This window comes from Eublepharis macularius, chromosome 2, assembly GCF_028583425.1.
Source record: "Eublepharis macularius isolate TG4126 chromosome 2, MPM_Emac_v1.0, whole genome shotgun sequence".
Taxonomy (NCBI): domain Eukaryota; kingdom Metazoa; phylum Chordata; class Lepidosauria; order Squamata; family Eublepharidae; genus Eublepharis; species Eublepharis macularius.
In genome coordinates, this window is record NC_072791.1 from 5,077,830 (window position 1) to 5,103,327 (window position 25,498).

At 47.4% G+C, this 25,498-nt stretch overlaps 1 protein-coding gene across 1 annotated transcript in view; it reads right to left on the bottom strand.

The window, feature by feature from the left end:
* ATL1 (atlastin GTPase 1) overlaps nucleotides 1-25,498 on the bottom strand; it is a 54,366-nt gene that overhangs the window by 5,947 nt on the left and 22,921 nt on the right. The window contains exons 6-11 of the mRNA XM_054972839.1: nucleotides 22,807-22,863; nucleotides 18,170-18,262; nucleotides 16,566-16,704; nucleotides 11,803-11,930; nucleotides 10,229-10,285; nucleotides 8,017-8,088 (exon numbers count right to left, since the gene is read on the bottom strand). Of these exons, the coding sequence (XP_054828814.1) occupies nucleotides 8,017-8,088; nucleotides 10,229-10,285; nucleotides 11,803-11,930; nucleotides 16,566-16,704; nucleotides 18,170-18,262; nucleotides 22,807-22,863 (546 nt within the window). The remainder of the gene's footprint in view (nucleotides 1-8,016; nucleotides 8,089-10,228; nucleotides 10,286-11,802; nucleotides 11,931-16,565; nucleotides 16,705-18,169; nucleotides 18,263-22,806; nucleotides 22,864-25,498) is intronic.

Consider the following 25,498-nt stretch of genomic DNA (forward strand, 5'->3'; position numbering starts at 1 on the left):
TCACACTATGTAATCTGTCGTGAGTCTCATTGAGAAAAGTGAACTATAAATGAGATAAATAAAAATAAAGTTTATAAAATGACATGGAGGGGAATTCTGCCCCCTCTTTCCCAATGATAGCAGATATCAGCATCAGCCACTAACATTCATTGGCAGTAGATTTGGCACTGGAAAAAAAAATCAAGACTTCACATAATTAGTTTATGAAATTTGCCACCTCAAAATGTGGGGACAGCCATGGGATTAGACAGCTTTAAGAAAAGGTTAGGCTCCATTAGAACACACCTTGGTCCTGAGATCCTGGGAGGGGGGAGGCAGGTATAAATGTTTAAAGAAATACATAATGATAAGGGGGTCTATTCAGGACATTGGACATAAGAGAAAAATGCAACCTATTAAGAGGGCTTTTTACTCAGATAGGAGGGCTGTACTGTAAGGAAGTAAGCTCAAAGAGATGCATCGGTAAAGGGATAGGGCCTATAGACTTTTCTACTAAGTACTGTCATTTGCTGTATGATCCTACTGGGTAATTTCTGTGTTACACCAGTTTGGTGTAGTTACACCAGTTTGGTGTAGTGGTTAAGAGCACGGGACTCTAATCTGGAGAGCCGGGTTTGATTCCCCACTCCTCCACAAAGCCAGCTGGGTGACCTTGGGCGAGTCACAGTTCTCTTGAGCTCTCTTAGCCCCACCCACCTCACAGGGTGATTGTTGTGGGGTAATAATAACACTTTGTAAACCGCTCTGAGTGGGCATTAAGTTGTCCTGAAGGGCGGTATATAAATCGAATGTTATTATTATTATTATTATTATTTTACCAAGCAATATAATAAAGGAGCATAGTGACACTGAGAGATCTCTGTCTTTTGGTGCTACACCTCTGAAGATGCCAGCCACAGCTGCTGGCGAAACGTCAGGAACTACAATGCCAAGACCACGGCAATACAGCCCGGAAAACCCACAACAACCATCGTTCTCCGGCCGTGAAAGCCTTCGACAATACAGGGAATTTTTATTTTATTTATTTATTTATATTGTGTTTGTATTCTGCCCTCCCCGCGAGCAGGCTCAGGGCAGATAACAACATTAAGAACATTTAAAACATTCCATATTAAAACATTTAAAAGCATCATACAAAAATATCATAAAAACAGCAGCACTCTTTTTCCTGATGGTGGCAATACAGTTAGTAACAAATAATACAACACTACAATTGTTGATACAGTAAGGGAACTGGAGACCCCTTGGCCGTCTTCTGGGTCCGTATTAGACCATTTCAGCCTGCTCTCTCAGGACGATGTGGACAGGATCCTGCAGGGGATGAGGCCAACCACCTGTCCTCTGGACCCCTGCCCATCCTGGCTGGTGAAGGCCAGCTCGGAGGGGCTACGGGACCATCTGGAGGCCATTGTTAACATCTCCCTGAGCTCTGGGGTTTTTCCAGGAGTGTTAAAGGAGGCGGTAGTGCGGCCCCTCCTGAAAAAACCATCTTTGGACCCCACTGACCCGTCCAGTTACCGCCCAGTGTCGAACCTCCCGTTCCTGGGCAAGGTGATTGAGCGGGCGGTGGCGGTACAACTGCAGGAATTCCTGAATGATGCTCTAGTCCTGGACCCATTCCAGTCTGGCTTCCGTCCTGGCCATGGGACGGAGACAGCCTTGGTTGCCCTCACAGACGACCTTCGCAGGCATCTGGATCGAGGCGGGTCAGCGCTGCTTGTGTTACTTGATCTCACAGCAGCGTTTGACACGGTTGACTATGATTTGTTGGCCAGCCGCCTTGCCGACGTGGGGATTAGGGGGACAGTCTTACAGTGGCTGGTCTCCTTTCTCCAGGGTCGGGGACAGAGGGTGGCGCTCGGGGGAGATCTATCGGCCCGTCACCCTTTGGTGTGCGGGGTTCCCCAAGGGGCGATACTTTCCCCAATGTTATTTAACATCTATATGCGCCCCCTCGCCCAGTTGGTGCGGAGGTTTGGGCTGGGTTGTCATCAATACGCGGATGACACCCAACTTTTTCTGTTGATGGACGGCCGGCCAGACACGGCCCCAGACAATCTGGCCAGAGCTTTGGAGGCTGTGACGGCATGGTTGAAACAGAGCAGGCTGAAATTGAACCCAGTGAAGACGGAGGTCCTGCAGCTGGGACGGGGGCTGCCAGATGTTGGGATCCAGCTCCCTGCCCTCGATGGGACACCACTGGCAACTTTGCCAGTGGTAAAGAGTCTGGGTGTGCTCCTGGATGCCTCCCTATCGATGGAGGCCCAGGTCACGGCGGTTGCCAAGTCTGCATTTTTCCATCTTCGTCAGATCAGGCAACTTGCCCCCTACCTGACGCCCCAGGACCTGGCTACAGTGATCCATGCAACGGTCACCTCCAGGCTAGATTACTGTAACTCACTCTACGCTGGGCTACCCCTGGGCCTGATCCGGAAACTACAACTGGTCCAGAATGCGGCGGCACGGGTCCTGACTGGTATACCTTACCAGTCACACATCACACCTGTCCTGCGCCAGCTGCACTGGCTTCCAGTTGAATTCCGAATCAGGTTCAAAGTGTTGGTTCTTACCTTTAAAGCCCTGAGTGGGTTGGGACCGGCATATCTTCGGGACCGCCTCTCCCTGTACGTTCCCCGGAGATCGCTCCGATCAGCGAATAAATATTTACTTGTGGTCCCCGGCCCTAAGGAAGCCCGCCTTGCTTCAACCAGGGCCAGGGCTTTTTCAGTCCTGGCCCCAGCCTGGTGGAACGCTCTGTCAATGGAAACCCGGGCCCAGCGGGACATATTATCGTTCCGCCGGGCCTGTAAGACAGAGCTGTTCCGCCAGGCATTTGGTGATTGAAGGGGGCGGTGCCATGTCGGCCTCCCACCTTTGGGGTGGGGAAGGTTCTCCCCACCACTGCACCTTGTTAATTTGTTTTATTATTTGTATATTGATTTTAGTTTTGTTTTTATCAATTTTAACTGTTCACCGCCCAGAGCCCCTGGGATGGGTGGTATATAAATTGAATAAATAAATAAATAAAATTGAATATAGCAGCAGCTTAAAAACAGTGGTGTATAACCGTGCCCGACTAACTATGCAGCATGTATGCTGTATAGACTATTAAAGAGCTTCAATAAACCATTCAATCAACAATGCTTACACTCCAAAATATATGTCATAAATGCTGAAGGTGTGAATTTATTATTCCAACCCCTAGGGTGTACCATCCACAATAGGTCATACTTTGTTCATAACATGTATAGGTACATAAACAATGTTACCATCTACAATACCAATCAATATTTCCAATACAATTAGTGTAACTGCTGACGGGTTTGCCAGAAAGAGGTTCCCGTTCCGGATGCCCCTTTCTCAAAGCAGTTACCAAAATAACAGTTCTGGAGGATGTAATATCTCAATAAATAAAGCAATGAATCAACACATTCAATGAATCAACACATTCATTCAACCTTTGAGAAAGGGGCATCCGGAACGGGAACCTCTTGCGGGCGAACCCGTCAGCAGTTACACTAATTGTATTGGAAATATAGATTGGTATTGTAGATGGTAACATTGTTTATGTACCTATACATGTTATGAACAAAGTATGACCTATTGTGGATGGTACACCATAGTGGTTGGAATAATAAATTCACACCTTCAGCATTTATGACATATATTTTGGAGTGTAAGCATTGTTGATTGAATGGTTTATTGAAGCTCTTTTATTAAGAACAGTGGTGGGCAGCTCTCACAGGGAGGGGGGTAGATGTTGTATGCAGGCAATGCCCCCAGGCAACAGGTGTTCAACAATACAGAGCCTTAGAATGTGGCCATTCCATTCAGCTGTCCCAGGGAAGCGTCTTTGACAGATGTATCCATGCCAAATGTTAAACCCTCTAAGCCAAAGCCCGCCGTCAGCAAATTCCGTAAGTTTATTACATCCTGAGTGAAAAAGGACTTCGCTTTTGTGTGTTCAGAGTATCTACGACTGATGTCACTGGGTGACTGCAAATTCTAGCACACAAAGGAAGAAAGGAGCTGCCCCACTCCCAGAGTACCCTTATTCTCCAACAAGAAAATTTCTGTCTCAATTAGATTTCTAACCTATGCCATTCCAGCATCCAGGACTGAAATCTCACACATCCTTTGGCTTTCCCGAGGAGATAAAGGCAGAGAACTGCTCTGAATGGGTGTTAAGTCATCCTGAAGGGCAGTATATAAAGTTGTGTTGTGTTATAGAAGTGTCCTGGGGAAGGAAGTGTCCCAATACACCTATCCTGTGAGCTGTTTCTCCTGCATATCCAAGCATAGGGCTCATCTCAGAAAAAAAAAACCTGAAGCAGGCAGCAAGTAATTTTTTGGAAAAAAAAACATGCCACCCTATTGACAAGTATGGCCAGGGCAGTCTACAGTCACACTCTTTTATTATTTTCAATTTAACAATATTTACCATCCCAGATGCCTAACATCAGGGGAGGGGGCAGCATAAAACCCATTCATTTATTCATTCTAACACAATTCCTTGATTACTCCATGCAAACACAGACAGTGGGCTTGCATCTGGTGGCATCCACAAAGCCCTAGCTTTCTTTAAAAAGGAGGGAGGGAAGGCATGATCCATTCTCCTATAGGCTCAAGAATGCACAGAGGAGGGGATCACACAGGGTTCATGGAAGCTTTCATCCTTCCCTCCTCCTCTGTTGGTCATGGAGCCATCTAGACAGGTAGTGATTCTGGACTTGGTTCTGGGCAGAGCTTATAATGCAGTGTGAGATGTTGAAGCTGTTGTACTGACTAGGGACAGAGATCATAGTACCATTATGAGCCAGTTTGGTGTAGTGGTTAAGAGTGCGGGACTCTAATCTGGAGAATTGGGTTTGATTCCCCACTCCTCCACTTGAAGCCAGCTGGGTGACCTTGGGTCAGTCACAGCTTTGCGGAGCTCTCTCAGCCCCACCCACCTCACAGGGTGTTTTGTTGTGGTGATAATAATGGCATACTTCGTAAACAGCTCTGAGTGGGCATTAAGTTGTCCTGAAGGGTGGTATATAAATCGAATGTTATTATTAAGTTCAGCATTCATGACAACGGAAAGAGAGCCAGTTTGGTGTAGCGGTTAAGAGCGGCAGGACTCTAATCTGGAGAGCCAGGTTTGATTCTCCACTCCTCTGCTTGAAGCCAGCTGGGTGACCTTGAGTCAGTCACAGCTTCTCGGAGCTCTCTCAGCCCCACCCACCTCACAGGATAATTGTCATGGGGATAATAACACACTTTGTAAATCGCTCTGAGTGGGCGTTAAGTTGTCTTGAAGGGCAGTATATAAATCGAACGTTGTGTTATGATGTTATTAAGATGCCCCAGAAGTCTAAGATAATCACTTTTGGTTTCAAAACAGGAAGCTTTACACAAATGAAGAGAAAATCAGAAGGAAGAGAATCAAATCTTTCCAGGATGCCTGGAAACTATTTAAGACGACACTGAGGCTTAGATAAAAAGCATACATCCAATCAGGAAAGAAACCATCACGTCGAAAAGGGTGCCTGCATTGGGAATGGTTTAGTCCAAGAAAGCCGTAAAAGGCAAAACGGCTTCCTTTAAAAAGTGGACGGTTTCTCCAAATAAGGTGAACATAATGGAGCACAGATTCTGGCAAAGCTAATCTGAGTTGACAATAAATTGAACAAAAGAATGGATTTCAAAAAAGGTTACGCGAAACAATACAATTTTCTTCAAATATATTAGGAGCAGGAAGAGTTAGTTGGTCCTTTAGATGACAAAGTTTATTCACATCTTTTTTCATTGGGTATGTAACCACATGGCAGCTGCTGTTTTTGGAAAGCTGCCTTAAAAACGGAGTGAAACGGAGGTAATAAGCAATGGAGTTCAAGGATTGCTAGGCAAGGTGAAAATGAATACGTTTCCAGATGGCATATACCGGAGGCTCCTTAGGGAACACAAACGTGAAATTATTGATCTACTAACCAGCATACGTAACCTGCCGCTAAACCCAGCCTCTGTGCCAGTATCAAATATCTCACTGCTTTTTCAAAGGGGTCTAGAGAAGATCCAAGAAATTACAGGGCAGTTACACTAATATCTGTTCCAGGTAAATTAGCTGAAACTGTCATAAAAAAAAGAATTATTAAGCACATCAAGTAATAAAGCCGGCTGCACCAATCTTCTCAGGTTAACGAGCGTGTAAATAAGGGTGAGATGATAGACATTATCTGCTTTCAAAAGGCTTTTGACAAGGTGCCTCACCAAACACTGCTGGATAACCTTAGCATAGAAACATGGACACAGAGAGCGGGAAGACGCCCCAAGGGTCGTCTAGTCCAACCCCTGCACAATGCAAGAAATTCACAGTTATCTCCCCTCCTTCATCTCCCCCAGTGACCCCTGCTCTATGCCCCAAAGAAGGCAAAATATCTCCAGGATACCCCGTCCCACCTGGCCTGGAGGAAAATTCTTTCCTGATCCCAAAATGGAAATCAACATTACTCTGAGCATGTAAGAAAGGACCAGGAGACGCAAGCCCAGGTTCACCCCTTCATGCCTTCCTCTCCCAATCTGCATACATTCATATTGAAGCACAGAATCGTCGCTGCTGTCAGGTGGCCATCTAGCCCAGGGGTGGCCAAACTGTGGCTTGGGAGCCACATGTGGCTCTTCTAGACATACTGTGCAGCTCCTGGAGATCTCGTATCGCTGCGGCCATACATTTTAGTTTATTTCCCTCCCTCCCTTCTTTCTTTCCATGTCTTTTCCTTTTCTTTCTTTCTTTCTTTCTTTCTTTCTTTCTTTCTTTCTTTCTTTCTTTCTTTCTTTCTTTCTTTCTTTCTTTCTTTCTGTCCATGTCTTTCATATTTTAAATAAAAATGTTGGGATTGCTAGGTTTGACTCAGAAAATACCTGGGGACTTTGGGGATGAAACCTAGAAAGGATGTGACATCACTTTTGTGATGTCACTCCCAAGTCTAAGGTCAGGCGATGATGTCTCTTCCGATGATGGCACTTCCAGCATACTGCCACAAAACCTCGCCCCTTCTTGTGACGTCACTTTCAGGACACTGCCCCAAACCTGCCTCTTCATCTGAAGTCACTTCAATGCATCATGTCTTGTGGCTCTCAAACATTTGACGTTTATTCTATGTGATTCTTATATTAAGGAAGTTTGGCCACTCCTGATCTAGCCTCTTCTTAAACACCTCCAAGGAAGGAGAGCCCACCCCCCTCCAACCCCAAGGCAGCCTGTTCCACTGAGCAACTGATCTGTCAAATTCTTCCTAATGTTTAGCTGCAAGCAGTCGTGGAGTAAGAGGATGGGTGCTCTTAGGAATTAAAAGACTGGTTAAACAACAAGAAGAGGTAAGTGAGAATAAATGGACAGTTCTCTCAATGGGAGCAAGGAGGCAGCAGGATTCTACAAGGATGGGTACTGGGGCTGATGCTATTTAATTTGTTTATAAATGAACTGGAACGGTGGCCAAGTTTGAGGATAATAGCAAGTTATTTGGATGGAGAAAAGCAAGCCGGGGAGAAGCTATAGGAAGATCTCTCTGAGTTGGGTGAGTGGACAACAATGTGATAAATGAAGTTCATTGTTAGCCAACGTAAGGTGATGCACGCTGGAACAACAACAAAAATCCTAATTTTAAATATATGCTAATGGAATCTGAACTGGCTGAGATTGAGATTGAAAGATCTTGAGGTTTTAGTGGACAACTTGAAATTTTTTTGAAAATTTTGTGCAGCGGCGATGAAAAAGGCAAACTCGGTACTGGAGACTATTAGGAAAGGGACTGAAAATAAAATGACCAACATTCTTTTATAGCACCACGGCATGGCCAAATTTGGAATACTGTGTAGAGTTTTGTTTGTAAGTACAAAAAGAATATTGCAAAGCCTGATTCACCCAGCCCTGGTCTTCCACATGCTCTCAGAATGCCCCCCGGGTGCCCCTGCAGCCCCAAAATGGCCGAAGTGGAACTGTCAACAGCAATCTCATGCAAACCCTCAACTTACTTCTTCCATTCGCCGGCTGTAAGTGTCCTTTGAGGTGGCAACAGCGGCCAGGTTATTTGCTTCTGCTGTGGCCTGGGGGGGAAGATAAGAGGGTGTGTGGGGGAGAGTGAAAAAGCAACCAAGAAAAAGGGCCAACCACATAGAGAAACAGGCCCCAGGAGTCTGTCATCCCAAGCAAGATAGACCCATCGCCTCTTGGGTCGGGATCGGCCACTGGTGGTGTGGGCCCTGCACGGGCTGCCAGTCCCCTCCCATGCCACTGATGGCTGGAAGGAGCCCAGTTCTAGCAGTGCATTGGCCCCCTCCTCACCATTCTTCCCCAAGCAGTCCCCAGGGTGGCTTGGCCGGAGAATAGTGGCCGGGGGGGAGGCTTTAGGGAGAAAAACCAGGAGAAAGAGCTCAGCACCGTATTATTAACAGCCCCTGGCAAGGCTGTTTCAGCCACACACCCCTTGCTCATAGATCCAGAGGAGTTAGCCGTGTTAGTATGTAGTTGCAAAATAGTAGAGAGTCCAGTAGCACCTTTAAGATTAACCAACTTTATTGTAGCATAAGCTTTCGAGAACCACAGTTCTCTTGCATCTGACGAAGAGAGCTGTGGTTCTCGAAAGCTTATGCTACAATAAAGTTGATTAGTCTTAAAGGGGCTACTGGACTCTTTACTATTTTACACCCCTTGCTGTTCCTCTTGGGCCTTCCACAGGTCGTTCAGAACCCTGCTGTCCACCTGTTGAGGAGGAGGGGGCTGATGTGTCACAGGGGGGGCAGGCATCAGTAGCACAGGAGGGGGCCCACACTCCACAGGCCCTGCAGGAAGAGCCAATCCCAAGAGGGCCCCCCCCCTCAATCTGGTTGTTTCAACAGGGGTCCTGTGGAGAGCATCCTGGGAGGTTCTGACTCCGGCACCAAAAAACCTTGGATCCACTCCAGACAAGCATGTGTCCCACCAACTCCCAAGCACAGAAAAGTCACGACTAACAAACAGTGCAAAAGCGTTCACTCCAATGACAATGTGTTAGAACAAGCCCCATGGATTCTGAGCTAGGCTGCTCTTTGTCCGGGGAGAACAAAGTCCACGCCTCACAATAGTACAAGCATTTTTGTGCTGTTATTATGTGGAGTACATTAAGCTCATTCTCCCGCTGAACAGCAGCTATGCTTGAAATCATCGCTGGAGCCGACAGCAAACTGGCCAGCCCCTGCATGGAGGATGGAAGCAGGTCACCCTAAGCCTCCTTTACTCTGGGTGTGCAAAAATAGAGCAGGCTGAAAATCAACCAAAAGGAAAGAAAAATAAGCCTGATGCAGGCAGAGCAGCTCCCGGAAGGGGTGCAAGGATAAAAGAAGCTGCAACGGCAAAGGTAGGGAAAAAAGAAACAAAATGGAGAAATTGGCCTGGTTGGGGCACTGACAAGTTATCCCGATGTGGCACAACTTCCTCCCAGCCCGGTTCCTTCCAGAATAAACAACTAGAATGTCATGACATGTTAAGTTCCTCTGAGCAACCGAGTGGAGTTGTGCCAAAAGGTTTCCCTTCCATCTCTGCAAGGAGAGCTAGAAGGTTGGCTTTTTTTAAAAAAAGATGAAAATTCAAGGAGCACGCATGCAGCTGCCGTATACAGAATCTGATCACCGGTCCGTTAAGGTCAGTACTGTCTGTTCAGACTGGCAGCTTTCCAGGGTCCCAGGGGGGAGTCTTTCACATCATCTACTGGAGATGCTGGGAATTGAACTGGGGACCTTCGGCACGCAAAGGAGAGGCTCTTCCACTGAGAGCCAAACTAAAAGTGACATCTTACACAGGTTGGACACTAGTCGGCTTCCCTCAAGTTTTGATGGGAAATGTAGGCATCCTGGTCTTGCAGCTGTAATGGAGAGCCAAGCTGTAAAACCAGGACGCCTACATTTCCCATCAAAACTTGAGGGAAGCCGACTAGTGTCCAACCTGTGTCAGGTGTCACTTGTAGTTTGGCTCTGAGCCACAGCCCACACACCGTCAGGGCAACAGCCTCAGCTGTATCACTACCATAGAGTCTATCAGAGCATCATTACCTCCTGCTCGGCCACATTCTTGCCAAAACTGCTGCCCCCACCCCCGGTTAAAGCACCCAAGAGTACCAGAGGATTCTGAGAGGTCCATTAGCCCTCTCAAATGACTGCTCCAAAATGTGCTCCTGAACATGGTACTCTGCCCTGGGAATAGGACACTTACCTGCAGCATGGACTTTGGATGAGGCAGCTCTTCTCCTTGGTAAATCTTGATATAGGCCTAGGAAGCGAGAGCAAAGAGAAAAACCCATCTGGCACAGGCAGTTGAGGCTATTCTGGAGGGTGTGCACAGAACAAGCTGCAGAGGTTGAGAGGCAGTATGGTGTAGTGGTTGGAGTGTTGGACTAGAATCGGGGAGACCCCAGTTCGAATCCCTCCTCTGCCGTGGGAGCTTGCTGAATGGTGTTGGGCCCGTCACATACACACAGCCTAACCTACCTCAAAGGGTTGTTGTGAGGGTAAAATGGAAAAGGGGAGAATGTGGTAAACCACTTTAGGTCCTCACTAGAGAGAAAAGTGGGGTATAAATGAAGTGAATATATAAATCAATGTACAGATACAGATAGGCAGGGGTCATTTCGTAAAAAAAGAGCGGGAGGAACTCAGTAGCATAGCTCATTAGCATAACTCATTAGCATATGCCACACCCCTTGCCATCACTGGGAGTGTTATTGGCATAACTGATTTGCATATGCCACACCCCCTGACATCACCTATTCTGGCTGTTTTGGACTCAATCCTGGCCATTCATGGCCCCAAATGGCAAAAAGGGGCTGAAAATGGCTGAAAAGGGGCCCTAAATGGTCAGGATCAGGCCACTAGTGAATGGGAGAGTGATCCACCACCCATCAGAGGCCCAATCCAGGCCATTTCGGCCCCAATCCAGGCCGAAACAGGACCAAAATGGCCGAGAGTCAGGTGGGTGGGGCCACCTGACATGTGACCTCTTTGGGGAACTGCTGGAACTGCGTTCCTGCGTGTTCCCCCTCGAAATGAGCCCTGCAGATAGGGAATTCCAGCCAGTCCAGAATGCAGCTGCAGGATTAGAAATCAGAGGTAGCCAAGGTCCCGTACTGATACTAATCTCAGCTTCATACGTGGACTGCACAAAGACATGACTCAATCTTAGTGGCTGCCCCCACCATGTCTAATTTGGCCCCCAAGGCATTTCCAAAGCTGGGGTGCCATGGTTCAGAATGGTCTGCCCCACAGCATTACGGATTCCAAGGCCAAATACGGAGAAAGGCCTCACCCAGTGATTCAGCACGTGTACTGAAGGGTCCACGTGGTGTAATTTCAGAAGGCTGGACTTGGATCTAGGAGACCCAAGTTTCAATCTTCACTATGCCATGAAACTCATGGGGTCAATTTGGGACACTGAGAGCCAAGCTACAAGTGACGCCTGACACAGGTCGGACGCTTGTCAGCTTCCCTCAAGTTTTGATGGGAAATGTAGGCGTTCTGGTTTTACAGCTTGGCTCTCCATTACAGCTGCAAGACCAGGATGCCTACATTTCCCATCAAAACTTGAGGGAAGCTGACAAGTGTCCAACCTGTGTCAGGCGTCACTTGTAGCTTGGCTCTCACTCTCTCCCACCCTAAGCTTCCACACAGTCATGTTGATGATAAAATGGGAAAGGGAGACCCACTTATGCCGCCCTGAGCTGCCAGAAGGAAGGAGGGGATAAAAGTGTGCTGGATAGATAGCAGGGGGCTTTCCTTGTGCCAGTGGCTCACCTTGAAATATTCAACCAGGCCGCGGCAAGTGATTCGATTTCCGTTGATCTCCTTGACATCCAGACTCTCGGGGCTGAGTAGCCAGGGGATCAGCACCTTCAAGTTCTTGATGAAATCGCCGTCAATTTCTACAAGCAACACACACTCCACATCAAACACAACTGGCTGCTACTGAGAGTCTCGCTGCCACATCATGTACCCTAGAGAACTAACGGCACCTGGGAGGGCAAGTGATGTCTGAGTTAGTCCAACCAGGAGGTTCGATGCCAAGACCTACCTGCTCACATCCCATTGTGCTGTTAGCCACAGCTTAGAAGCTTGTATTAGCTCTATCAGAAATGTGTGTTGCCTCTTTAAGGCTTTGAATGATGGGAATTGTAGTTTACACTGCCACCCACGGGGCGAGGGGTATTTGAATCCTTAATGACCTTGTTCCTGTTTAAAAGGTGCAATAAAAGCAGTCATCTTTCCCCTTCCTCATGGGAGATGCTCAGTACAGACAAAGGGAGGAAAAGCGGTTGTAAAACATCACGCTAAAAAACAGGAACAAGGTCATTAAGGATTCAAATATCCCTCGCTCCATTGGTGGCAGTGTAAACTACAATTCCCATCATTCAAAGCCTTAAAGAGGCAACACACATTTCTGATAGAGCTAATACAAGCTTCTAAACTGTGGTTAACAGCACAATAATCCTGGCTCTACATCCCTTCTGTTAACAGCAGTCCCTCTCCCTACTGCTGATGCAACATTACTTATGCTAGGGGAAAGTTCTGCCATGAGCAGAAGGGATTTCTGGGATCCAAGTTCCGGGAACTTCTTGGTTTCTCCAGAAGTACCGCTTGGATATTATCATCTGGGGGCCACCTGTATGTAGAGCTTTGGTCGAAAGCTTAAGTCATGTGATCTTTTCCTCTTTGGGTACCGTGATGTAGCCACAGCTTAGAAAGTCTCTGTATCCGTGTAATTAGAAATATGTGCTGTCCCTTTAAGAATAGGTACTCATGGGAATTGTAGTTCAACCCTCCCGCCTAGGAGAGCAGGACATTTGAGCCCTTTATTGCAGGTCTTCCTGTTATAAGTGTGAGTTTATTACCCCTTTCCCCCTCTTTGTTTGTAACTTCTTCACTCTCAAGCAAGGATGGAAAGCCATCATGATTTTACCGCTGTCCATGAATAGATCTGGCTAAATAAAGGTGTACCCACTTCATTTGAATCATGTGCGCTCACTGGCTTTGAACTGTAAGTAGGGATCTCTTTAGAGGTTAGATTTAATGGGAGTGTGTTGAAGCTGTCCAGGACCGATTTCAAGTTGTTCCTGGAATAGGTACCTATGGACCAACGGCAACTATGGCAGAGTTAATTCCTTTCACTTTGACCTCCAAAAGATATTCTGGCTAGTCTCTCAACTATTTATGCAATTTTGGGATGGGAGAAAAACACCTCACTGGCATGGTGTCCCAGTCTTTGTATACTCTGTCATGGAGGGAGGCAACCAGTTTGGTGTAGTGGTTAAGAGCGGCAGGACTCTAATCTGGAAAGCTGGGTTCGATTCCCGACTCCTCCGCTTGAAGCCAGCTGGGTGCCCTGGGGTCAGTCACAGCTCTCTCAGAACTCTCTCAGCTCCACCCACCTAACAGGGTGTTTGTTGTGGGGATAATAATGACACACTTTGTAAACCGCTCTGAGTGGGCGTTAAGTTGTCCTGAAGGGCGATATATAAATCAAATGTTGTTGTTATTGTTGTTGTTGCTACTGCTGTTGTTATTATTATCTACCCTTACGGATCAGCACTGGCCACACGTATAGCTGAGCCACAGGATTGGGGGAACAAAAAACAAACAAACTGAGGCCTACCCCAACCACTACTCACCCCCAGTGATATAACACTGGAAGATATTGCAAGTATGCGTACACTTTTAGCACCCTGGGATCACATTTCTGGGTTTTTTATTTAGGCATTCTCAGCATTGTTCTGCTTCAGGCAACGCATTTTGCTTTAGATGTTAAATTACATTCTACAGAGGTTCTTGGTATTCATGCTACTTTGAGTACCCTATTACACTGGCTGGGATCCAAAATAAATATGCATAAACTAAAAAAAGAATTTCTTAAAAGACAGAAATACTCCAGGGAATTCTGAGGAAGTTGGTGACATCACAGAGGCCAAGCTATCAGCCGGCTTCTGTGTCAAACTTGAACTATTGTTCTCCCGCCTCCGGAATTTGACCCTGGAGAGGAAAAGTATATTGGAACTGTATTTGCGGATGGGAATTCCAAAACGGCCTACAATATTGTGTGCATCTTCCCCCAGTGCCTTGCTTAAGAGTCATCAGTGGAAATTCTCCCTGATCCTGCAGCAACCAACTTTATCATCATTATCAATAACATATCTAATTCTCAACATAGCCCAATCTGTGAATAAAGACTGGACCAGAACAAACAAGACAAATCTTGCAAACCTGAAAAATGCGCCAGGTTTGCAGAAAAATCTGAACGCTTAAAAAAAAAATTGCAGTAGCTAACCCACCCTCAATAACAGAAGCAGTGCCCATGTAGCCAATGTTCTCATTGGCCGTTGCTAGGCAACTACAGAAGTATCATCTGCAATCAAGCCTTGGTTTCTGTCACTAAAGGGCAGGGCCCTTTCCAGAGCTGTTTTCACCTTTGAAAGATGACTCAATGGGACCATGGCTGGCAGCAACTGCCACGCAACTTACTACCACGTGATTTGCATGATTCACCCAGGCCCAGCTGCTTGGAACTGTTTGACAGCTACCACCAATTAGGATCTAGGAGATCTAGAATCAAATCCCCACTCTTTCATGGAAACTCAGTGGGTGACTTTGAGCCAATCATCAACTCTCAGCCTAGCCTACCTCACAAGTTTGTTGTGAGGATAAAATGAAGGAGAGAATGATGGAAGCTGCTCTGGGTCTCTACTGTGGAGAAAAGCAAGGTATAAATGAAGCAAATAAATAAGAACTATAGCTGAAGATGGGGAGCAGATAAAATGTTGGTTGGAAGGAGAGAAGGAAGTAAGAAAATGGGTGAGGTTATGGTGGATTTTAGGGAAGGGAAAAGGGAATTAGTGTAGGAGGAGAAACATGTCCCCTGCTAGTCCTTGAGGGTTCCCTCCTCATACAGATTTTAAAAAAATATTAATGCTCTGTCTCCCACACACATGCACACCAAAGAGCTCAAGGTACCTTACAGAAAGAGTATGCATCAAAAAAAATGGTACAACTACAAGTTGCCACCAAGAACTGGAGAGCTAGCCGTACTCCTCTGCCCCAGTCAAGCCTTCTTCTGCCACCTGCAAGCTCAAAATATCTAAGGCTTGATTAAGCTAAAGATGCCACAAATTTCTTAGCAAACCTGTTTAGCACTCGATCTTACCTCATTTAACACTCACGATCAGGCTGTGAGCAAATAAGGGATAGGTTCAGATTGCAATGTGCAGTTCAAACAGCTGCTGGACCAAGATTACAGCTGCCGATTGACTTGGGGGATCAGCTGGGAGTCAGGTTTTGATTTACCACCACCTCTCAGCAAAACACAACACAATGAAGTTGCGAAAGGGAGCAGAGAAAGAGCTCGTTTCTCTTTCCTCTTGCCCAAGATAGGTGGGAACACAAGCAATGCTTTTGATTTCTGCATTCCAAAGGGGAAAGGAGAAAGACCTTTTTTATTCATTTTCTCCGCAGCCGAAGCCAACCGCTTGGACGAGGGAGAAAAGACAAGAGAAACTATCTGAGAAACTATCCCCCTCGCACTAAATTTGCAACATCTCAGCAAGTTTTGGAGACAGCAAAAATTTCACCATGTATCAGAAAAATCTGACTCCCACTCAGCTCTTGATCCCCCCCCCACACCCCAAATTTTTTTTGCTGGGTACAGAGCAGGATTTGCCCTGCCAGGAGATCAGAACCCAACTCCCATCCGATCCCTCATCAGTTGGAAGTTGGCTTCTGATCACCGGTACTAGCTTGTTCCTGCACATCCATTGATTGGCTGCCTGATCACCACTGGCGAACAGGAGGCGAACCAAACTGGCGGGTATTCAAGCATCTGTAGATTTAACATAAGGCTGGCAAGGCCTCCTGTGGGACTCTGTGCTCACACAGCATCTTATTTAAACTGGGCTGCTGTGTAGGCCAAACGGATGCTCGGGCACAGCTGCTTCGCATGGGCAACAGTCCAGTTTAAGCAGTGCCCTGTGCAAGTGCAAAGACCCACGGGAAGGTGGGCCAGTGTCCAGTTTAAATCAACCACACTTTTCCCAGTATTATGCTCTACTGTGGTGATCCTCCCTCTTCTCCACCCCACCCACCCCCAGCCTGAAGATGATAATCCCCCTTGAATTAACCGCCTCCAGCAACTGTTTGTTTGTACATATGCTTGCAACTCTTAGAGCGGAACTACAAGTGACAAAAGGCACAGGTTGGACACTTGTCAGCTTCCCTCAAGTTTTGATGGGAAATGTAGGTGTCCTGGTCTTGCAGCTTGGCTTTCCGACTGCTGTCCAATGGACTTTTCAACTGTCACTTGTCCCACATTCCGCCAAGCTGCCGACATTTCCCATCAAAACTTGAGGGAAGCAGACAAGTGTCCAACCTGTGCCTTTTGTCACTTGTGGTTCCGCTCTAAGTGGTTCAAAAGCGAGCTGTTTACTTCTCGGTAGAGCAAAGGAACGCACGAGCCCTGTGAGTAACAAGCAGCATACTGATGTCAACACACGCGTGGCATTCAGACAAGAACGAACCTTTGAGCTTCCCGTCGAAGTTTGGATTGGTGGCCACTTTTAAGCCCGGATGAGGTAAAAGGAAGCAGGAGATTTGGGTGAAGCAGGAGTGGATGTGTTTCCGGACATTCTGCAGCTCTTCGTGCTGGTTTCCAGAGACCTGTTTCATGGGGAAGGCTGGTGAAGATCTTCGCATTGATAAGTGCGGGTGAGTTGGCACATCAGGTTCTGTTCCTAATCATGCCAGTAAATCTTGCCCAGGAGGGCCAAAACCCTCAGCTCCTTCCTGGGCAGAAAAAGGGCCGTGAGATGGGAATCCAAGCGAGGCCCTGGTATTGCCTTTCCAGACAGCTGCAAGGCTGGAATAGAAGCCTTCGCCCTGCCAGCCAGCCCTGCCTGCTGCCCCATCCCAAGTCCTTTCCCTCCAGGGCACTCCCCTGCCTGGCAGCTGCCCATGTGGAGGCATCATCAAGATTCTCACTTGCCACCATGGGGCATCCCTGTCAGTGAGCTTGGAAATTCCTCTCCTGCGAACGTTTTCACCAATGCCCTCTTTCACATGGTGGAAGAGGTCTGACAACAGCTTCCAGCTCCTGGGATGTGTCATTCCCACACAGTGGAGTCCCCGACACGAGCATGAGGCAACACATCCTCCCCACCAATTCCAGTTGTGGTTACATGACATGTGCCCATCGCTGTAACCAGAGCTTTTCTTCTCGGAAAAGAGGTGGTGGAACTCAGTGGTGGAACTCAGGATTGCACAATGACGTCACTTTGGGTCAGCTGGAACAAGGGGGGAGTTTTTTAAAGTTTGAATCGCCCTCAGCGAAAATGGTCACATGGTTGGTGGCCCTGCCCCCTGATCTCCAGACAGAGGGGAGTTTAGATTGCCGTCCATGCCAGGTCAATCTAAACTCCCCTCTGTCTGGAGATCAGGGGGCGGGGCCACTGGCCATGTGACCATTTTCAAGAGGTGCCGGAACTCTGTCCCACTGCGTTCCTGCTGAAAAAAAGCCCTGCCTGTAACACTTTGAGGGTGTGTGTGATCCTGCTCGAGACAGAGCCCCTTCATGCCACGTTCTGCATCTTGCCCAGTTGGGAGGCATTTGTACCTGCAGTTTGCTCCCCCCTCACTCTTATCCCACCTGTACTGTTCCTTGGAGTGACTTGATCTTGGCCACCACCTGACCACCACCCCCTCACCTGGAGAGATTGCTTTTAGTGACTTCAAAGAAGCTAACTCCACTGGCAGCTCAAAGTCCTTGTCTGCCCCTCGCCCAAGCCTCTTCCACCAAATATTTATTTTATTTATTTATTTACTTTGGATTTCTATTCTGCCCTCCCTATGGAGGGTTCAGGGCGGATTACAACAGTATAAAAACTATTAGAATTAATTTATACAGTTAAAACCATAAATAGATTTAAAAGAAAATTTAAAAGAGAAAATCATTCATAAAACATACACTAATTACAGTCAGATGGCAGATATAGCCCCTATCTATTTACTACTCCCTTTGTAGCAAGAAGGACTAGTAACTTGATAGGGCTTTTTCTCTTAAATGAAAGCCAAGGATGCTGAATCCTGCTTCCAAAGCCTGGCCCGTTGGTTTACGTTTGGTACCAACCTTGAGACGCTTTTCTAGAAATTTTGCACCACCTTCAGCCCCATAGGAAAATTCGTAAGGAAAGCTCCAGTCACGGACAAGAAATATTAGGGACTAGCCATGTTAAAAAGGAAAAAAAGAGAGAGAGACAAGATGAATAAATCAGATGATATCTACAGACATGACCCAGCCTCATCAATATTTTTATTTTTAAAAAGTCCTCTTCTATGAACTTCAGTTCAGAGCCTCAGGCAGCATCTAGATGGTTTATTATAAGGAGTCACACAATTTGTAGAAGTTACATATTCTGTATGTGTTATCCCCAGCATTCCATGGGACTCCCTGATGACGTCATAGAATCATAGGGTTGGAAGGTACCTCCAGGGTCATCTAGTCCAGCCCCCTGCACAATGCATAAAATTCACAAATATCTCCCCCGCGCCCCCCCCACACACACACACAGTTCCCCTGCTCCATGCCCAGAAGATTGCAAAATACCATCAGTATCCCTAGCTGAACTGGCCTGGGGAAAACTGCTTCCTGACCCCAAAGTGGCAATCGGCATTGTGTGCAGTTCTCGAGGCCTCACTTCAAAAAGGATGTGGACAAAATCGAGAGGGTGCAGAGGAGAGCAACGAGGATGATCAGGGGTCTGGAGACTGAGCCCTACGAGGAAAGGCTGAGGGCCTTGGGAATGTTTAGTTTGGAGGAGGTTGAGGGGGGACACGATTGCTCTCCAAGTATTTGAAAGGCTGTCATTTGGAGGAGGGCAAGGAGCTGTTCCAGTTGGCAGCAGAGGGTAGGACACAAAGCAATGGGCTTAAATTACATGCACAAAGGTACTGGCTAGATATTGAGAACAACTTTTTCATGGTCAGAGTAGTTCAAAGGTGGAATCAGTTGTCTCGGGAGGTGGTGAGCTCCCCTTCACTGGCAGTTTTCAAGAAGAGGCAGGACGAATATTTGTCAGGGGTGCTTTAGGCTGATCCTGCACTGGGCAGGGGGTTGGACTAGATGGTCTGTATGGCCCCTTCCAACTCTGTGATTCTATGATCTCTGTTCTCTTCATCCTTGCAAGGCTTTAGAAAATGAGCAGGAAAGAAAAATAGGGGCAGCAAAAGATCCAGGACTTTACCAGGGACAGGGGAGATGGTACATAATGCAGGACATTCTCTTGGCAACTGGGAACGGGGCCAGAGAGCAGCAGAAGCCCCCCCCCCCATGCATCCAGTGGAAACAGCTTTGGAAAGCCTTTCACTGGCAGTTTTCAAGAAGAGGCAGGACGAATCTTTGTCAGGGATGCTTTAGGCTGATCCTGCACTGGGCAGGGGGTTGGACTAGATGGTCTGTATGGCCCCTTCTGACTCTGTGATTCTATGATTCTACTCTGGGCATGTAGCACACCTGGGTTCAAATTCATGAAACTCACTGGGTGATTTTGAGCCAGTTACTCTTTCTCGTGCAGACAGCACCTAACACCTCCAGGAAAAAAGTGGAGGATGTGAAAGTCTTTCAAGCCCTGGGGACTCCCTGCCAGTCAGTGGAGACGACTGATCTTATTTATTTATTTATTTATTTAATTCACTTTATATTCCGCCCTCCCCGCATCAGCAGGCTCAGGGCAGATTACAGCCAGCATAATAATTTAAAATACAAATAGCTTTAAAACCAATAAAACCATATAAATATTTTAAAAAACATACAGCAGCAAAAACCACCACCCAACCACCTCCAAAGGTATTTAACAAGGCTAGGCAGTAAAATTCTTCTAGTAGGGGGGGCACGTTCTCCTCTAGTCGGCCGGCATGGAGGCCCAGCCAGTGTCAACCGTACGCCTGTCGGAACAGCTCCGTCTTGCAGGCCCGGTGGAAGGATAGCAAATCTGTCCGGGCCCTGGTCTCTTTAGACAGAGTGTTCCACCAGGTGGGAGCCAGGACTGAAAAGGCCCTGGCCCTGGTCGACGCTAGGCGGGCCTCCCTGGGGTCAGGGACCATTAACAGCTGTTTGTCGCTGGACCGAAGCATCCTTCGGGGCTTATATAGGGAGTGGCGGTCCCGCAGATACACCGGTCCCAGTCCACATAGGGCTTTGTAGGTTAATAACAAGACCTTGAACCCATGGCAGGCCAAGGGTCAGATTCTGCATAAGGCAAATTCACGTGTTGAGGTTGTTAGGAGGAGAGAACCACCTTGAGCTGTCTGGAGATAGGAGGGATAAAAATGTACTAAATAATTTTGGCAATGCTACAGAGTCAGGGGTTCTCAAACTGTCCCCCAGGCCCCAAAGCTAGCTGCTTACGTTTCTTATTTTAAGGGAACAAGCAAAGCCCTGCCCAAGGATTTCTGCGAGTCCACTTGAGCTGCTTTATTCAACCGGGGCCGGTACTGGCTCGATGCTTTTTTTAAGCAGATGCAGCCGACTCTTAAAAGGTTTAGCGTTTTAGAGTGCTTAGTGCTGTCAATCAGATGCCGTTGCTTTTACTTATTTTGCTGTAAGCTGCCTCAAGCAGTGGGAGAAGTGGGCGAAAAAGGTTTTCTGCTAAGCCAACAAGCAACCAGGAACACCGTTTAAAAGGACCCATAAATGTAATCAAAAGAGAACAGATTAGAAGCAGGAAAAAAATGTTAATACTAAGCATCAGCCCAGTCCGAATGCCTGCTGGAATACAGAAGCTGTTGAAATATTGGGAAAGCCCCCATGTGACTGGTTAGAGCATTCGCGGCTGGAGCATTCCTGAGCCATCAGTGTCTGCAGTCCAGTGTGTAAGAGACTGATCTGGGCCTAAGGCCATGGGGGGGGGGGGGGCTGTAACTCGGAGGCCAGGGTGCCAATGAGCAGGCCTGCTCCAATTGTGACCCACTGAGTGGACGGCTGCCCACGAGCCACGTATGGCGTCCGCCACAAGTCCTTGACGACTGTGCCATCTCTGCAATTCCAGGCAAGCAGCAAATACAGAATGAGTGATTCCGCACACGTTGGATAATGCACTTTCAATGCACTTTACCAATCGTTTGAGGTGGATTTTTTGTTCCGCACATGAAAAAATCCATTCCAAATGAGCTATAAAGAGGATTGGAAGTGCATTATCCAACGTGTGCGGAATCACTCAATAATGTTGATCGAGTCCCAGGAGGACTCCCGCACAAAGACAATGAGCTGCATTTGACTTGGCCACTAGCTACACACTGTGGTCCAGAGTCCAGATTTCAGCACGGCTACTGCACCATAGAACCTGACCTGGATAGCCCAGGTGAGCCTGATCTTGTCAAATCTCAGAAGCTAAGCAGGGTCAGCCTTGGTTAGTAATTGGATGGGAGACCTCCAATGGAGACGAAGGTTGCAGAGGCATGCAATGGCAAACCACCTCTGTGAGTCTCTTGCCATGAAAACCCCACCAGGAGTCGCCATGAATCAGCTATGACTTGAGGGCACCCTGCACCACCACTGCAGCACAGAGGAGTTGCATAGAAAGGGAAAATTGTCTCTCGTGGTTTGAACTAGCCCTTCAGCACTGTGTTGTAGCATCCTTGAAGAGCAAGTAGGGCCAAGAAGCAAGACTATCTTTCACGTATTGATTTGATTCTGTGTCAACGGGTTTCTCCAAGTCCACAAAGACAGAGTTGGGTCGGTTTCTCCAGTGGACTTGCTATGGATCACTGTCAACCTCGCCATGGACAGACAAACTCAGAAAGTAATTCTCCACACTAGGAGCCCTGTGGCGCAGAGTGGTAAGCGGCAGTACTGCAGCCCAAGCTCTGCTCACGACTTGAGTTCGATCCTGGTGGAAGCTCAAGGTTGACTCAGCCTTCCATCCTTCCGAGGTTGGTAAAATGAGTGCCCAGTTTCCTTGGGGTAAAGTGTAGATGACTGGGGAAGGCAATGGCAAACCACCCCATAACAAAAAGTCTGCCAAGAAAACGTCGTGATGCAACGTCCCTTCATGGGTCAGCACCCTGTGCAAGCACCTAGTCATTACTGACCCATGGGGGGACGTTGCATCATGACTTTTTCTTGGCAGACTTTTTGTTACAGGGTGTTTTCTTCTCGGTGGAGTTTTCTCCTTTCGTTGTTTTTTGTCTATAACCGAGAGAGCCTCCTTGTGGGGTGTGGAAACCATTTTTCTCAGCACAGAAGCTCCCTGGCTGCACCCCAAATGCGGAAGTGGAGTCATAACAGGCCAGACCGGAGCACAGCCCACCACGAAGGCCACGTGGTTTTGATCAAAGTGTCCTTTAAAAATCGCTCCCAGTTTCACACGTAGCGAGAAGCAGCTCTCAGCCTCCGCAGGTATTTCATGAAGCCCTTTGTTATCCCACGTGCATTCCAGAAGCCACAAGGGACCGGGGCCAATCTGTCAGGCGAAGGGGCCTTCAGGAAGCGCACACCCCACTTCCCCCATTCATGACATCGTACCCTCCACGCACATGCGCTCTCTGCCTGTGAGTGCTTCCCACCGGGTGGTTCTACCTCCTCCACCACACAGCCCACTAATGCGCGACGAGAACTGGCGCTTCTTGCTCTGGTCTGGAGCATGGAGAACAGAGAAGCTGCCCAAGCTGCTCTGCCCCAGGAGGTCTCCAGGATGGGCTGTGCTCCCCACAGAGGAGCAGTGCGTGTCTGAGGGGATGGAGTGGGGAGGCCCCCCAGCACCCTCTCACCTGGAAGGGCTTCAAGAAGGTTTCCTCCATGGCCAGCCGCCCATATTCTGTGAAGAGCTGGAAAGAGAAGAAAGCCGAGGGAAGAAAGGATTAGTTTCATCTACACACCTATGGCTGAGAGAATGCTAAAGGGAAGGGAAAAGTTGACAAGGGATAATAAATATCAGAGGCGGAGACGGGAATTGCTCCAGCGCACGGCCAGCTTCCTTTCCCAACTCGGCTCCTGTTCCATCGGCTGCAGCCAGATTGAAAGCGATTCAGCCCTTTGTAAAACTGCAAAGAGCTCAGGGCAGAATATGTGGAACTCCCCTCCCTTCTTTTATCCCAACAATCACCCTGCGAGGTAGGCTGAGAGTGTGATTCTCCCAGGGTCGCCCAGTGAACTTCATGGCACTGTAGGTTGTGGCATTTTGCCGCCTTTATGTGACCTGTGTATTTTATTTATTTATTCAATTTTTATATGGCTTCGCTTCAGTTAAGATCTTGAAGCGGTTCACGTGAATCTTTCACGTGTAAGATGTGTAGAAAGACTCTCACTCTCCATCCTCTGCTACGACACTTTGGCGCTACTCGGCTCCTTTAGCCAAGGAACGCTTTGCAGGATGTCCGAGCGAGCGAGCATGCACGAGAGAGAGAGAGAGAGAGAGAGAGAAAGAGAGAGAGGGGGGGGGCTAGATGGCCATCTGACAGCAATGCTGATTCTGTGCAGATCATGAGAGGGAGGGCAGGAAGGGTTACATCAGTACTTAATTCTCATGGCCCCTTCTTACATGCCCAGGCTAAGGTCAATTGCCACCTTGGGGTCAGGAAGCAATTTTCCCCAGGCCAGTTTGGCTAGGGATCCTGATGGTGTTTTGTCATCTTCTGGGCATGTTGTAAAGGTCACTCTGTGTGTGTGTGGGGGGGAGGTATTTGTGAATTTCCTGCACTGTGCAGGGGATTGGACTAGATGACCCTGTAGGTCCCTTCCAACCCTATGATTCTATGATTCTAATCCACCTTGAGTCTCAGTGAGAAAGGCGGGCTATAAATGACATAAACAAACAAACAAACAAACACATGGGTATTTGAACCCGGGTTTCCCCGATCCTAGCTCGATGCTTAGTTTTAACCACTGTACTAAGCCCATAAAAGTTGTTTCACACACACCCTCCCCAGTTTGCTTGCTTTTTAAAATTCAAAGCCACCAATGGAACTGCAATCTGAGTGTGGGGGTGGGTGGGAGATGTGCACCTTTCCTTGTGGAAAAGGGTTCCCAGGGGTCAGAGTACTTACCAGGATGATCCAAATGCACTTGCTCCCAGCCCAGAAGTGACATCATCATACATGAAGCCTGGAGCGTGCATGCGCCTAACTGCCCGGGCTGCCTACCAGGGGCGAGTGATTGCCGGGTGGCCTGCCTCCTCCCACCCACTGCCAGCAATCGATGGGCAGAGGGGCAAACCACCCTGGAGTTTGCCAGCCACTGGTGGGCACCTGAATCAATAACAGGCACTCCCAGTTGAATTAGACTAGCCAGTAAAAGGGAAAACCCCGACTGGGAGAAAACACACTTATTTCAACGCAGACAATATAAACAATTTAAAGTGTCCAAGTGCTCAAGTGCAAATACAGCATATTCAACTAATCACAATCAATACAATCATTCACATAACTATATTTCATTGGTAACTACACACTCCCCAAACGTTCTACTCAAAGTACATAAAACGTCAAGGAGGCAACTCCGGGGAGAGTCCTTGAATAAGTGTCTTAGGCTGAAAATGTCTGCATACGTCCTTCATTGATGTTCTAATACACTGATTCCGCACACGTTGGATAATGCACTTTCAATGCACTTTATCAGTTGTTTGAGGTGGATTTTTTGTTCTACACACAAAAAAAATCCGTTCCAAGTGATCTATAAAGAGGATTGGAAGGGCATTATCCAACGTGTGCGGAATCTTCACAGTTGCCTTGGTGGATGGGAACCCAAAGATTCCTAGCCCAAGGCAACTGTGAAGAGATAAAGAGAAGATTAGAACACCAACCTCAAACAATTGATAAAGTGCATTATCCAATGTGTGCGGCATCAGCATATTAGAACATCAATAAAGGAAGTATAAAGACATTTTCAGCCTAAGATACTTATTCAAAAACTCTCCCCAGAGTCACCTCCTTGACGTTTTATGTACTTTGAGTAGAACGTTTGGGGAGTGTGTAGTTACCAATGAAATATAGTTATGTGAATTATTGTGTTTATTGAGATTAATCGTATATGCTGTATTTGCACTGGTGGGCACTTGGCAAACCTACTATGGACCAACCTTCTTCAAGAGTTTGTCAGAGAGACAGTATATAAAGACTTTAAATAAATAAGCAGTTGGAGAGGTGACATTTACATTTCCTGAACAAATATACATACATAGTTTGTTCCTGAGGTTTGCTCAGGCTTTAATAACAAAAATAATATTCAATTTATATATCGCTCTTCAGGACAACTTAACACCCACTCAGAGCGGTTTACAAAGTATGTCATTATTATCCCCACAACAATAATCACCCTGTGAGGTGGGTGGGGCTGAGAGAGCTCTGAGAGAGCTGTGACTGACCCAAGGTCACCTAGCTGGCTTCCAGCTAGAATCAAACCCAGTTCTCCGAATTACAGTTCTGTCGCTCTTAACCACTACACCACACTGGCTCTCAGCCACAA